This window comes from Etheostoma cragini, chromosome 17, assembly GCF_013103735.1.
Source record: "Etheostoma cragini isolate CJK2018 chromosome 17, CSU_Ecrag_1.0, whole genome shotgun sequence".
NCBI lineage: Eukaryota > Metazoa > Chordata > Actinopteri > Perciformes > Percidae > Etheostoma > Etheostoma cragini.
In genome coordinates this window covers 12163317-12176337 of record NC_048423.1, presented here as the reverse complement: position 1 = coordinate 12176337, position 13021 = coordinate 12163317, and the positions used below count along the sequence as shown (strand labels likewise).

Genomic DNA, 13021 nt, shown 5'->3' with positions numbered 1-13021 from the left:
ACTTGGCCAAGACAGCTGGAGCACATTTACTCACAGACATCACAAAACAAGAGGTTTCATCAACAGGAAAGGAAAAAAAACTACAGAGAAATAAACAAAAGAGATGGAGAAAGGGCTGTGAGACCAAGAGAGAGGAAAGGGTATCTATCTAAGCATTGACAGTTTTCAGTAGATTTAGCTTTCATGGTCCTTACAAGTATTTCAAGCTTAGTGATGCAGAGGAAGTAGGACGTTTTTTTAACACTTATCTCTATTCAGGCCTTCAGAACAATCAAGAGAAATTAAATTTAGTCTACTCACACCTGGAAACAATAACTAGCATTAAAGATTTAATATAAACTGAAATCTTAAATGATATGCAAGAGACTTTCCAAACTTTAGATATACCTGTTAGATACTATACCGTTAGCACGGTGTAGCAAATACCTTGTTCAAGTATTTTGTGTAGGTATTTTAAGGTATTTGGACTTTACTAGTGTTTCCATTTTTGTTTGCTACTTTATTCTTCAACTTCACTGAATCTTGCAAATTGAAATCTTGATGATGCATTTTTTTGCTGTAAATTATAGTAACAACTAAAAATTAAACCAGCAATAGTGTATACAGTTAGAATTAGTTGATGAAAATAATCTTACCCCAAGGTGCATTCAATAGCTATTCTGGAGCTTTTGATCATATCAAATGATCTTCCTCTGCAGATGGAGTTGACAGATGGTCAACATATTTGATATATGTGTTGCGGGCAGCTGTTGGTTCCATATGGAAAGAGAATATGTACTCAAACATACACAGACCCTGGGGCAGAGGACTGGGCCCGTGCTTGGTGACTGGATGTATTAATCTGGCATCCATTGATCAAATGTCCCACTGCCTGTTCTGGCTCCAAACGATACAAGAGCCACAGGTCAGGAGAGAGGCCAGAGTGCTTGAGGTTCCATAGGGCATTGAGACAAAAGGTTGACACAGTCCTATTGGTTTATCACCCCATCATGGCCTTCATCCATTAGACCGCTGTGTTCCTAATAGAAGGGGTAAGGGGACTGTTACCATGGAAACTAAGAGGCAACTGTAAGTAAATAGGTTCATGTGTGTGAATGTGTTTTACTTCCTTAATCTGATTTGAATTATCATTCTGTGAAACTCGCCAAAGTAGGCATCATGAAGTGTGCTTGCTTTGAGATGAACTGGTACTACGTAGGTAGATGTGATGGGCTCTGTTCGAGGTGGTTTTGCAGTACATCTGTCTGGCTAATTCTATTTTACTATGAAGTGAAATGAAGTCCTCAAGCCGGTTGTGAATTCAAACTGTTGTTGTGTTGTGTTGAATTAAAAATGTTTGACTTGTGTTTTAAATTGAGACTCTCTGCTGATTTTTCATACACTTTGCTGAATGTGGCATTGTGGTATGAGAGCCAGCCTGATTAGGGAAACTGTGTTTCTAGGGGTCACGCTGGGCTGCTGTTGTGTGGTATTACCTACTGTTTGAAGTGGTACTCGTGGTCTCCCATCACTAAGCCAGGTCAGCAGGCAATCGCCAATTTGACTTAAGAGCATGAAGCAGTTCGTTGTTGTATCTGTTTGTTGCATGGAGTGTGTTTTGGGGGTTTTGTGTGCATGTGTGTGAAAACAGAATTTGATTTACAGACTTTCTTGTGTGTGCGTGTGTCTAACCTTTGTGCTATGGTTGGTGATTACAGGTAATCCTGCCACCAGCCAAAACAAAAAAACCATAAAGCAGCGATTCCTCAAGCTGCTGCCATGCTGCAAGCCCACGGTTGCCCCCTCAATCAGTCAAAGCAAGTGCTCCTTCACTATCTATACAGCTCTCCTTTCTTCCATGTGTCCAGACTTTTTAGTGAATTACCTTAAGAAGATTCATATACAGATGCTTGTGTAGATGACATCATGTGCACACAGCCACTGAACCCTTCAGTATATACTTTAATCAACATATAACCATATAGGAACACACTCAGCCCCTCAAACTCCAAAACACTCTGGTATTATTGCTGCTAATGGGTCAGACCTGTTTTTCACATTTTGTGATTTTAAGCATGTTTAGTTCTCTTGGGCAATGGGTGTGTGTGTGTGTGTGTGTGTGTGTGTGTGTGTGTGTGTGTGTGTGTGTGTGTGTGTGTGTGTGTGTGTGTGTGTGCTTTCTTGTCAGTGCGCTTGCGTGTGTGTGCAGTTGTTGACAGTTATTTCTTTGGCGAAACAGATGGAATAAGGGACATGTGTTTGTGCACTTTTTGAAATGTGCCTTCTTTACCATTTTGATTCATTAAACCTCTTCTCTCACTCCCTCTGTAAGGCTCTCTGTGTACTCAAACTTTGAGTTTTCTGACAAGAAATGCAGTAATTTTATGGATGCTTTATAGACCATGTTTTGCTTTGTGAGATGAAGTACTGTAGCTTGTGCTAGAACAAAGATGTGAGGAAAATGCTTACCTCAAAATTATGTATATAAAATGGCATTAATCTGTGTTTTGATTCATTGAAATAACTAAGAAATAGTGAGTGTATAATGAGCTCAATATGAGTTTGATAAATTCATTCAAATCTGTTGGCCAGGTCATGGCTTTCCTGCAGGTTGGTGTGGGTGCAGTGATGATAAACTTACACTGGTCTCTCCCTCACACAGACAGCGTAGAAGATGACTTTGAGTTATCCACTGTGTGTCATCGCCCTGAAAGCATGGACAAGCTGCAAGAGCAGACTAAGTTCACCAAGAAGGAGCTGCAAGTCCTCTACAGGGGCTTCAAAAATGTAGGTCTGGCTGAAGAAGAGAGTGATAAGGCAGACAGTGAATCAAAAAATAAACCTAAAAAAAGTCTGGGGTGTAGATACATTATTGTGGCAGTTAGGGGCAGCATTAGTGTGGCATGTTACTGTGTAGTCCTTTAATACTGTATATTGTGGCTAGGTGGGAACTAATGAGTTTTCCCAATTTACATTTCATATTCCAGGAGTGTCCAAGTGGTGCGGTGAATGAGGAGAACTTTAAGACCATTTACTCCCAGTTCTTTCCACAGGGAGGTGAGTTGTTAACTCCTACTACTAAACCTGGAGAGCTCAAACTGTGTCCATACTTCTTCAGTTTACCTCATTCATTCTATCTTTATTCACTTAATATGCTTCTAGTAAACATGTAAATATAATCATTTATTTAGGTACACGTGGAGCTTTTAATCATCTTTATGTTCATAATCCTCACAATGAAATGAACATAATTAACTCATTATAAATCTGCTCTGCTGAACCATAGTCCATGCACTGCAAAGACGCGAGGCAAATTAGGTTGATGAAATGTTAACCACTTGCCTCCAGTTGTATTTGAAATTATTCTTATATCTTTGCTTAGCTGGCTGCCAATCCAAGCTGTTCAAAGACTTTGCTTCATGTTTTGAGGGCACACAGGTGACTGTGAGTCTCTACCTTTGCAGATTCAAGTATGTATGCACATTTCCTGTTTGAAGCCTTCGACACAAACAAGAACGGCTCAGTTAGTTTTGAGGTGAGCTCTATTCTTGTATCAGCTTCCTTTTTAGAGATGAGAGCAAATATGTGCTCAAGTAAAATGTGCCGCCATGGCTATCAACACAAATAGGCCTATGGATTCCCTTTAAATATCTGTCCAGAGATATTAGTGCTGTAATCAAGATTTGACTACATTTACTGTGTTAAGATTTTGCTAATGCCAAAACATTACAGTAAATTGTTCTCTTTCTATGTCAGGACTTTGTATTTGGTCTGTCTATCATCCTGAGAGGGACTATTAATGACCGGTTAAACTGGGCGTTCAACCTCTATGATCTGAACAAAGATGGCTGCATCACCAAAGAGGTAAAACACACACACACACACACCATTGCATTCTCATGAACAGGTTCATATGATATCGTACGAATGGTTATGCACACAAAAAGTATGATAAACTAGGAGACCTACAACTAGTATTGTGACATTGGCTACCAGCACCAGCCCCGCAAGATGCAGGAACGGGTGACTGTGCACTGCATATGCATATATATATATATATATGTATATATATATATATATATATATGCATATATATATATGTATGTATATATATATATATGTATATATGTATGTATATATATATATATATATATATATATATATATATATATATATATATATATGTATGTATATATGTATGTATGTATGTATATACGTGTGTGTATGTATATGTATATACACATGTGTATATGTGTATATATGTTTATAAAATAAGAAGATGGTCACAAGAGTTATATTTAACCAACTAAATACATAAAATGAACAGTGTATAATATGGAAATACGTATACATATACAAAACGAGCAACATAAAAAACAAGCTCTATGACACATAACCTCTTTACTTCTAAAAACCTGGCTACGGCCTAGCTTTAAAGTGATTTTTATTTTTTTTTCTTGCTTTTGTTCTTTACTTTCTAGGAGATGTTGGACATCATGAAGTCCATCTATGACATGATGGGGAAGTACACATACCCCACTATGCAGGACGATGTTCCAAGAGAGCACGTGGAGAGCTTCTTCCAGGTCAAACTCAAGAGTCTTTACTTTCTATTAACCCGTATATGTATGATGAAATACTGTAAGAATTTCATTACAACATTGTTGAAAATGCAGTGTATCTCACAAAGTACATCTTTGACTGCTATATTTTTCTTTTAGAAAATGGACCGGAATAAAGACGGAGTGGTCACCATAGAAGAGTTCATCGAGTCATGCAAAAAGGTGGGGCGGAAAAGTAGATTTTCAAGTCCTAAAGGAAAAGTTCATCATTTTAAAATGCTTTTTGCATTATTGCAGAGTTAGATGAGAAGATTGACACCCTTTAATGTCCAAGCATGAAGTATGCAGGAGCCGATAATGTGGCTTAGCATAAAGACTGAAAGTTGGGGGAATCCAGGCTATCAAGTGACTCCAGGAAGTCCCTGCAACTGACTAAGAAATATTAACAGCACGTTACTCTTTCTGACACTACAATTTGTCATTTTAAATTTTTGTTTTTGTACAGATAAAACATAAACATAAGAAATAGAAGGTGTTCTTTAGTGAGCTTTAGAGGTCCTGGTTGGTGCATTTTTTTTAATGTAACTTTAATGTAGCTGTAACTGGTTAACTTTACCTTTACCTTCCTCTCTTTCCCCTGTGTGAATCATTTAGCTAACACATAAGGAGAAATTATACTGCCTCTGTATCTAAATGCCTTGCATCTGTCTAGGATGAGAACATCATGCAGTCCATGCAGCTGTTTGACAACGTCATCTAAGGATCTGGACCAGAGAGTAGTCTGGCACCGGGGAGGGCTGTGTGTGGTGTGTGTGTGTGTGTGTGTGTATGCGTGTGCGTGTGTGTGCGTGTGTGTGTGTGTGTGTATGCGTGTGTATGCGTGTGCGTGTGTGTGTGTGTGTGTGGCCATCTTCTGAGTTGCAGGCCTGTGCTTGTGTGTTGAGCTGTGTTGCGAATCCCACTTGCAGCTGCGAGTCCTGAGGGCACCAAGAGGCCCTCTCACTCTTCCTGGACACCCAGTGACATTTCTCCAAGCAACAGTGGAATTTCCCACACTCCCTTTTTCATCCTGCAGTACTTTAGTTTTACTCCAGAGGCACAGAGAAAAAGGCAAGCAGTGGGCTTACAGGCACTGGTACACGCACCTGTTTTATTTGAACTTTTATTTATCACTTTTACTGATAGAGGAACTATTTCAACCTGTAATGGCTGAACTCAGAGGGAGGAAGTAGCCTCCTTTTCCCTGTCATGGCTGAGATTTGGATTTGTAAATCTGATCCTGCCTCTGTGCATGAGGGTAACACTTCCCTGGAGCCGCAAGACTGCTCATGCACTGGCTGACAAAAATAGAAATGAATCTACTGCCACCTACTGGATGAGAAAGAGAAAGACATTTCCTGAGGAAACAACAAATTGGTGATCCAAGCTATCCCTCGCTTTTCAGATGGAGGTTCCAACATGTTGTTTTCCATGAGGAACTGATTACAATATCGCATGATGATGTCACTAATATCCAATTATGTATTTACAGAGATACTCCAAAGTCTGCTTGTCTGTCTGCTGTTCCTAGTCATTCACAGGTGCCTCACCATTTGTGTGCATGTGTAACAGAAAGATGTCATCCATCTTACCTGTGTGAGAAAACAACCACCTCCATTCATGGGGTTCTGGTAGAATAATTCTGAGCCTTCCAAACTATTACAGTCCTAGCGGTAGGTGTCTATTGATATTTTCTAGCAAGCCCAATAGTGTGATATTAGGCAGTACAATGTGGAGATTGCTCTAAAATTTACAAGCTGTTTTGACTATCCCAGCGTCTCTCAACGCAGGACTGGCATACCACAGTCGTACTAGTCTATCAATACACATTAAAGAGGAATTTATTAGATTGCAGATTGTATTTGTGAATTTCTTGTAATCGGAAATGTCATGCAAAACCCTTGTTGCATTACTTTTGGCTCATTCGATTTCAAAGAGGCAGTGTGTGTGGGTGTGTGTTTGTATGTGAGAGAGACATGGTTTAATGTTGTTTTTTTTTAGTGCCCCCCTCATTCTGTATTCTCCCTCTCTCTGTAACACCAAAGAGAAGATATACATTAAAAAGGTATATAAAGCCACTCTAAGTAAAAACACAGCCCACCTGTGGGTGAAGAGAGAGGGAGATGCTGTGTAGTAACTAGGCAAGGGGCAATCAGAGAAAAATGATGTAATTTGGTGTAAGTGTGGTCTTAGTTGTAAACCCACACATTATTGAAATGACATTTGATGAATTTGCAACCACTTATTAGCTTTTTTCAGACAAGAACTAATCTTAAATATAAGATGGGGAAAGTAACCAATACACTAAAGCTGTAATTAAACAGACTATGATGTATTTTAAATGCAGACTGACATGGAATAGCAATAATGTTCTCTACCACGTATCACTTTGCACTTATCCAACCTCCCAATCCTCTGAGCACAGTATAAGGGTGCACTAAAGCTCTGAGAAAATATGCACTTCCAACCCTAGAAATTTCCATTATGATCTGCATTGTTTAGACGTTTGTTTTATTTTCTGGAGAAAAGTGGTTTGGCTCTGATTGTTCCCTGCCAATAGTTTTTAAACTTCCATTCCTGATTACAAGTAAAACCTGTCTATACCCGCATGTACTGTGTCTAGAACAATGAAAACCTACTAACCTGTTGTACTGACTGTCTAGTTAGCTAGCCTCAACTGGTTGCATTGCATATTTAAAATATGTATATTTTGTACAGAGACAATAAAAATCACAGTTACTATGCAAAATGGACTGGAGTTTGAATTTTAAATACTGTACATAATTGTCTTTATTAAATATAAGATTGCTTTTAGCCTTATATTTCTTAAGATAAAGTACAAAACAAGAATCAAAATTTAACAGTTTTTTAACCTTATAATTCATCATGTCAGCAAGAAATGGTTCATAACTCAAATGTACATAATTATACATATAATCCCAACAGCCACATCTGACTCAACTAGCAGACAGTGTATGACCAAACAAGGACCAACAGAGCAACCACGTAGTAACCAAATTTCCAATTCTAAACATCCTGTTTTAAACTGAATACAAGAACAAAAGCAGTCTACTCTACTTTATTTCTGCAGAATTATGTCTGGCTGCCAACCATATGCCTATCCTTCACTGGAATCACTGTTGCTGTGTCACTAAAACTGGAGAGAAATTGAAAATGTGCTTGTTTTTGTATATCTTTGTTTAATTCCCTACTAAACAAATCCTTTGACATTATGTTGTCATCTTTTAATGAGAACATGCATCCACAAATGCTTCAGTCAGTTCCTCCTTGACAGCCTTGTCATTTTTTCTTTTCATAACACAAATGAAATAATTCTGGCACTGCATCAGGATTACATTGCAGCGTAGAGTTGCTTCAGCATTTACACAATAGTCCAGTGTTAAATGAAACAGTTCTCTGTTTTAATCCTTCCATTTTTCCACTTTTCTCTTTGAAGGCCTCATTCATTTTGAAGCTCTTAGAGGCTTGAGGTGTGGCTAGTAGGGATTGAATTTATCCATGAAGGAGCAGGCATTTACTTGGGCATCTTGCGGAGCTCTGCCAGAACCCAAATGGCCAGTGAGAGAAGAGCCACAGAGCCAGACTGGTGAGTTGCTGCCAGTGGAGTGGGCACATACAGTAACAGGGTGCTGATGCCGAGGGCAACCTGAGGAGTACAAACACAGGGTTCAGTTACACTGAGGAGAAATATAACATGTTTCTGGGCTGACTGACAGCCTACCTGTCCATATGCCATTGCTGTGAGGAGGCTGATGGCAATCTTAGCCCTCCTGGGCAGCACCATCCTCCTTGAGAACAGATAGAGGCCTGTAATCGCGGTCAAAGAAGAGATTGCCTGGAAAATCAGAAATACAGAGAACCATCAACGACCTACCGCTGCCTCTCTAGTGACTGAATAGGATAGGACAAGAGTACAAATGTTTCATTTTTTTGTTGAAATGTTGCCCAGAAGATTATTTCTATTCACAAATACTAACATACCAAAATTCTGTGGTCAAACTGCACAGTGGTGGGATTTTCAAAGATGTTCTTGAGGCTTGGAGAGAATGCCAGAAGATCATCTGGGATCCACCGATCTCCCATCTTAGGGAAGGAGTTATACACCAGCCCAGCATCCAAACCAGCAACAAAAGCACCTGTGTAAACAGACAAATAGATCTGCATGTCTATATATACAGGAAATATCTACTGTATATTATCCTATCAATCTGCAAACATCAAATTTCATACCTTTAATGTAAAATGTAAAGCTTTTTTGATTTTTATGTTTTTTTTAATCCACTTTTGACTTTCTGAACATGCTTTACTGTAAAATGTACTGGACTAAATTAGCTTTAAATATGACAACTAGCTAATAGTCAATTCACATCCTCAAACAGGCTTGAGACTGAAAGCAATCTCACCCCTATATAGACATGCATTCCCATTTTTTATGTTTGTGACGTTGCAGTGACACAGGAACAAACAGTACCTGAAAGAGCAGTAAGGAAGACGAGTCCACCAGTACCCTTGGCAAACCTCCTTAGCTGCATGAGACGTTTGGTTTCTGCCACCTGGGAAAGAGGTGTCGTCATGAATAAATATAGGTAAAATAAAAAATAACTTGCAAACAGTGACATTTGCTCACACAGCCCTAGGTTAAAACGGTATTACGTTTGATGTAGACAGCTATTATCAAAGGTGGCCTGTAGGCAAGACACTGCCTCTCTACCTTTTGTGCAGGCAGCAGCAGAGTGAGCCCTGTCCAGAGACTGGCGCAGTAAAGCAACAAGGCAGAACCAAGATGAGCACTCAGACGATACTGGCTGACCCGCGGGATGTCATTAGACTCAGGCTTCTCCTCCAGACCGCTTTTTACCATGTACCACCCCAAAAGGCCCTGGGATGACACAGACACACAACATTAGTTTGACACCCATACAACTTGACTAGCTTCACAATGCTAATCCTGACAAATAAAAAAGCGCACCCAGCACTAAGAGTGAGGCACAGTAAGGATGAACTTCCTATAATCCCCTCCTATCACCGGAGATGTATCGAGTCTTACCTGGAAGAAAACAAATCCACAAAGCCCAAGCACTTTTCCCTTCATGGAGCGAGTGAAGTATCCTTTCCTCCAGAAGTAAATGCTAGGGAGGACGTATGCAAGTCCAACCAGCCTTCCCCACATACGATGACCCCACTCCATGTAGAAGATGAACTTAAACTCTGGCAGCGTCATGTCATGGTTCATTCTGGGAAAACATAATGACACCAGAAAATTCATCTTTCCAGTAAGAAACAACCCGTACTTTTGTTTACTACATGTCACTAAGTGTATATGCAGTTACGTAATTGTGAAAGCTGTGACCTGTCTGTGTTGTGTTTAGAACCACTGGTGATGTGACAAAAAACTGCCTACATGACCTTTACATTTAACATTTAAAAACATTACAGACTTGAATTTAGTTATCGCCGAGCATTAACATTAGTGAATTAATTGACACGTGAAACAAAATGACAGCAAACCTGTGTTTTAATAAATAGTGTTGGGGTGCTTTTAAAACTGTGCAAGTGTGTGTCTTGATAAGATGAGCAGAAAAGACGGGGCCTTACATTTTGAATTCAGGAAACTGTTGGTACTTGGAAAACTCCGCCTCCCACTCTGCTTGGGACTGAGGTGGCCTCATCTCTCTCACTAGATGCCAGTCAACCATGGAAAGTCCAGATTCCGTTAGCCTGATTGAAACAAATGCCCCTATCAACACCAATTCAATCCAACTAGGACTGATACATACGCAGTCACACAACTTTTAAGACATTTTACCTTGTGACACCACCCAACACAACCGCCCCAACCACCAGCCCGCTGCAGCCGAGTAGCCAGCGTCCTACTATGCGATTTGTGGCAGCGTTGGGGACAGTAGCGGCTGCCGGGGTGGAGGAGGCCCCCGTCCCCACTGTGAAAGTGCTCTGACCTCTCTTCACGAGCCACTGTCGTAGCTGTGGACTCCGCTGAAGTTGCAAATAAAAATTTAAAAAAAAGGAGAAAACTGTCACATTTACCTTGCTAACAAAAAACATATTAAAATACATTATAGAACTCTTAATTCCACAGCATTCAATGATATAGCTGACAAAATTGACCTTCCAACCTTGTCACAGCTGTTTGGTAAAGTTTGTTTCATGACACAACAATGTGCCCTTACACAAAGCCAGGTCCATAACAAAATGTTTGGCCCGGTTTAGTTTGAAGAACTGGACTGACCTGCACAGATCCCTGACCAACATCTCTGAGATGTACTGAAACTCAAATTCTTCACAGAAGAGAGGAGATTTTTAAAGCCACACACCATGGTATTAGAAAGAAAGACAAGAAGATATCACATATGGGTGTGATATTCTGGTGTCCACATACTTTTGACCATATCACATATGATTAACCATGACACTTCCTTTTCTCCTGTATTACTCGGTAACTATGGTAATCATTTATGCTTGTTTAGGTACATTAAAGTTTAACGTACCTAAACAAGCATCAATTAAGGATTAAACCACTTTAAGCTTTTTCCTTGTCATAGGCACCATTGAAAAATACAACTTTAATGTGTGATAACTTCTATAATCTTTGGATTTTAGTTTACATTTTTTGACAAGCTTAAGTAATCATGACGAGATATGGTCCTGAGAAATATGGTGATGATTGGTGGTAATTTAGGTACATTAAACCACGTTAAGCTTGTTCACGTTAAGCGTTTTAGAATGTCCCCGAAAGGATGGAAGGTTGGTTGGTTTGATAATTTAGTTAATGGACACACAACACGTTATATTTGAGTTGACATTTATAATATCGATTCATTTATAAACTCATTTATAAATCGGGATGATGGGAGGTCGGTGAAGTAACGTTATCGTGTCATAATTAACCTTATTGCATCGCAGTGTCTGACCTTTTGCTTAACATGCTTAACCAGGTTTAACATTAGCGTTACTCACACTGCTGTGTTGAAATCCCTTGCCAGCATTTCTGTAACCGCAAGAAATGGTTGTCCGTATTGAAGACAGAAACATCTTTGCTCTAAGCTAGCTAACTAGCGCTGGGCTGGTCCTGCAGTGCTGCTGTCATAACAGATAAAGGTAAAAGCTGTAACGTTAGCCGGTTAGCCGACTGTTACAGCACCATCGTTTCCTGTTACCTGACGTTGCGAGTTCAACTTCGACCTCTGACGTCAAAACAACTTGACGAGCACATTTTAATTTGAAAGACGGAAAATACACATCCATACGGAAAACACGATACCCAACAGATACAACTAAAATGTGTAATATTTTCTAAATGTTATCATCGAGAGACGGGACGGGACGTCGAGGTGTTGGTGCATGTTTTGTGTCTTAGCGTATCCCGCGTGGGCGGTCACCCTCCTTCCTGTGGCCCACTAGTACTGCATTACCAGTACACAGTTCACCCGCCAGATACACTGTTTGAAATTCAACTATCCGGGAAACGCTTACCCCCTCTCGTGGGTGTCTCATGAGTCTATAAGTATAAGTGAAGGAGCTCAGCTGAAGTTAAGCTGTCACCAAAACAATATGTAGGCTTCGCTACTGTCGTCATATCGTTTCCAGTCGACTGATAAGGTCCTATTGATCGATGGGAACAGGATTGGACAGGTAGTTGTTCGTGGAAGTGAAAACAGCTAAATCATTATGGGAGTTTTAGCAACCACATTCACAATAAATCTCTTTCTGGTGTGCCTGTATTTCTGTCTCACTGTGTAGACTGTCAGGATGGCAGAGAGTTTTTTAATGGAGGCTTGTGTGGACTGCGTGGAATCTGCTGTCAATGCTGAACGAGGAGGTTGGTTACTGTTACAGTTTTTTCTATTAGTTTTTGTCGATTGCTTACACGCTTGGTGCGGAATGTATAGCTCATTTTGTCAGAGCTCTTCACACAAGCCAAATAAGACACTTGGAGATAAATGTCTCTCCTATGTCAAGATGAAACTGCAATCAAAATGTAAAACGTTGAAAATGGCATGTATGCAACAAAATGATACACAAATGCAGCACTTGAATTACACTTGAAGTTAAAGCTGCAACAAGACATTGGTGTATCAGAATCAGAAATACTTTATTGATCCCCTAAGGGAAATTCTGTGTTACAGTTGCAAGAAGTATATACATATCAGAGAAGAAATGTAAATAAATATAAGGAGTGTGGAAATGTACATTCAGTGTTTTGGACTTTATACAAAACACTGCTCTAATTAGTACTTTGTATACCCGTTTCCTCATACAGGCTTCTGTGAAAGATTGTTCCAGTGCAAAACAACTACTTACTGTACATTTCATGTGGATGGTTCATGGATCTGGGCTTTCTGTTAGGGTTTGGCCACATCATCTCATTCAGATCACAAGCAATGTTATCCCTGGGCAGGCAA

General features: G+C 39.8%; 3 protein-coding genes across 8 annotated transcripts in view; 2 read left to right on the top strand and 1 right to left on the bottom strand.

Annotated features, from left to right (window-relative positions):
- LOC117960191 (Kv channel-interacting protein 2) overlaps positions 1–7329 on the top strand; it is an 85446-nt gene extending 78117 nt beyond the window's left edge. For 4 of the 5 annotated variants that reach the window (XM_034897892.1, XM_034897891.1, XM_034897890.1 and 1 more), the window contains exons 2-8: positions 2642–2766; positions 2967–3036; positions 3444–3514; positions 3736–3843; positions 4461–4565; positions 4701–4763; positions 5254–7329. In XM_034897892.1, coding sequence (XP_034753783.1) covers positions 2642–2766; positions 2967–3036; positions 3444–3514; positions 3736–3843; positions 4461–4565; positions 4701–4763; positions 5254–5301 — 590 coding nt within the window. In that variant the 3' untranslated portion in view covers positions 5302–7329. Of the gene's footprint in view, positions 1–1697; positions 1797–2641; positions 2767–2966; positions 3037–3443; positions 3515–3735; positions 3844–4460; positions 4566–4700; positions 4764–5253 lie in introns of all 5 variants that reach the window. The other variant, XM_034897888.1, reaches the window with a different exon arrangement.
- A 110-nt stretch (positions 7330–7439) lies between these two features.
- Positions 7440–11868, bottom strand: LOC117960190 (cytochrome c oxidase assembly protein COX15 homolog). Its single transcript, XM_034897886.1, has 9 exons — positions 11577–11868; positions 10408–10595; positions 10197–10319; positions 9649–9835; positions 9313–9480; positions 9073–9154; positions 8583–8737; positions 8323–8436; positions 7440–8247 (listed from the first exon to the last, which is right to left on the bottom strand). Exons 1-9 carry the CDS (start codon positions 11649–11651, stop codon positions 8116–8118), a joined length of 1224 nt encoding a protein of 407 aa, XP_034753777.1. The 5' UTR covers positions 11652–11868; the 3' UTR covers positions 7440–8115.
- A 130-nt stretch (positions 11869–11998) lies between these two features.
- Positions 11999–13021, top strand: part of cutc (cutC copper transporter homolog (E. coli)) — a 5920-nt gene continuing 4897 nt past the window's right edge. Inside the window, exons 1-2 of one of the 2 annotated variants that reach the window (XM_034897894.1) lie at positions 11999–12251; positions 12360–12438. In XM_034897894.1, the coding sequence (XP_034753785.1) occupies positions 12369–12438 (70 nt within the window). In that variant the 5' untranslated portion in view covers positions 11999–12251; positions 12360–12368. The remainder of the gene's footprint in view (positions 12252–12359; positions 12439–13021) is intronic. The other variant, XM_034897893.1, reaches the window with a different exon arrangement.

Coding starts and splice junctions, on each gene's coding strand:
- LOC117960190 (XM_034897886.1), bottom strand. CDS start 11,651: ATGTTTCTGTCTTCAATACGGACAACCATTTCTTGCGGTTACAGAAAT. Junction 10,596..11,576: donor AGGGATTTCAACACAGCAGT/GTGAGTAACGCT, acceptor TTGCAACTTCAG/CGGAGTCCACAGCTACGACA. Junction 8,437..8,582: donor AGTTTGACCACAGAATTTTG/GTATGTTAGTAT, acceptor CTGATTTTCCAG/GCAATCTCTTCTTTGACCGC.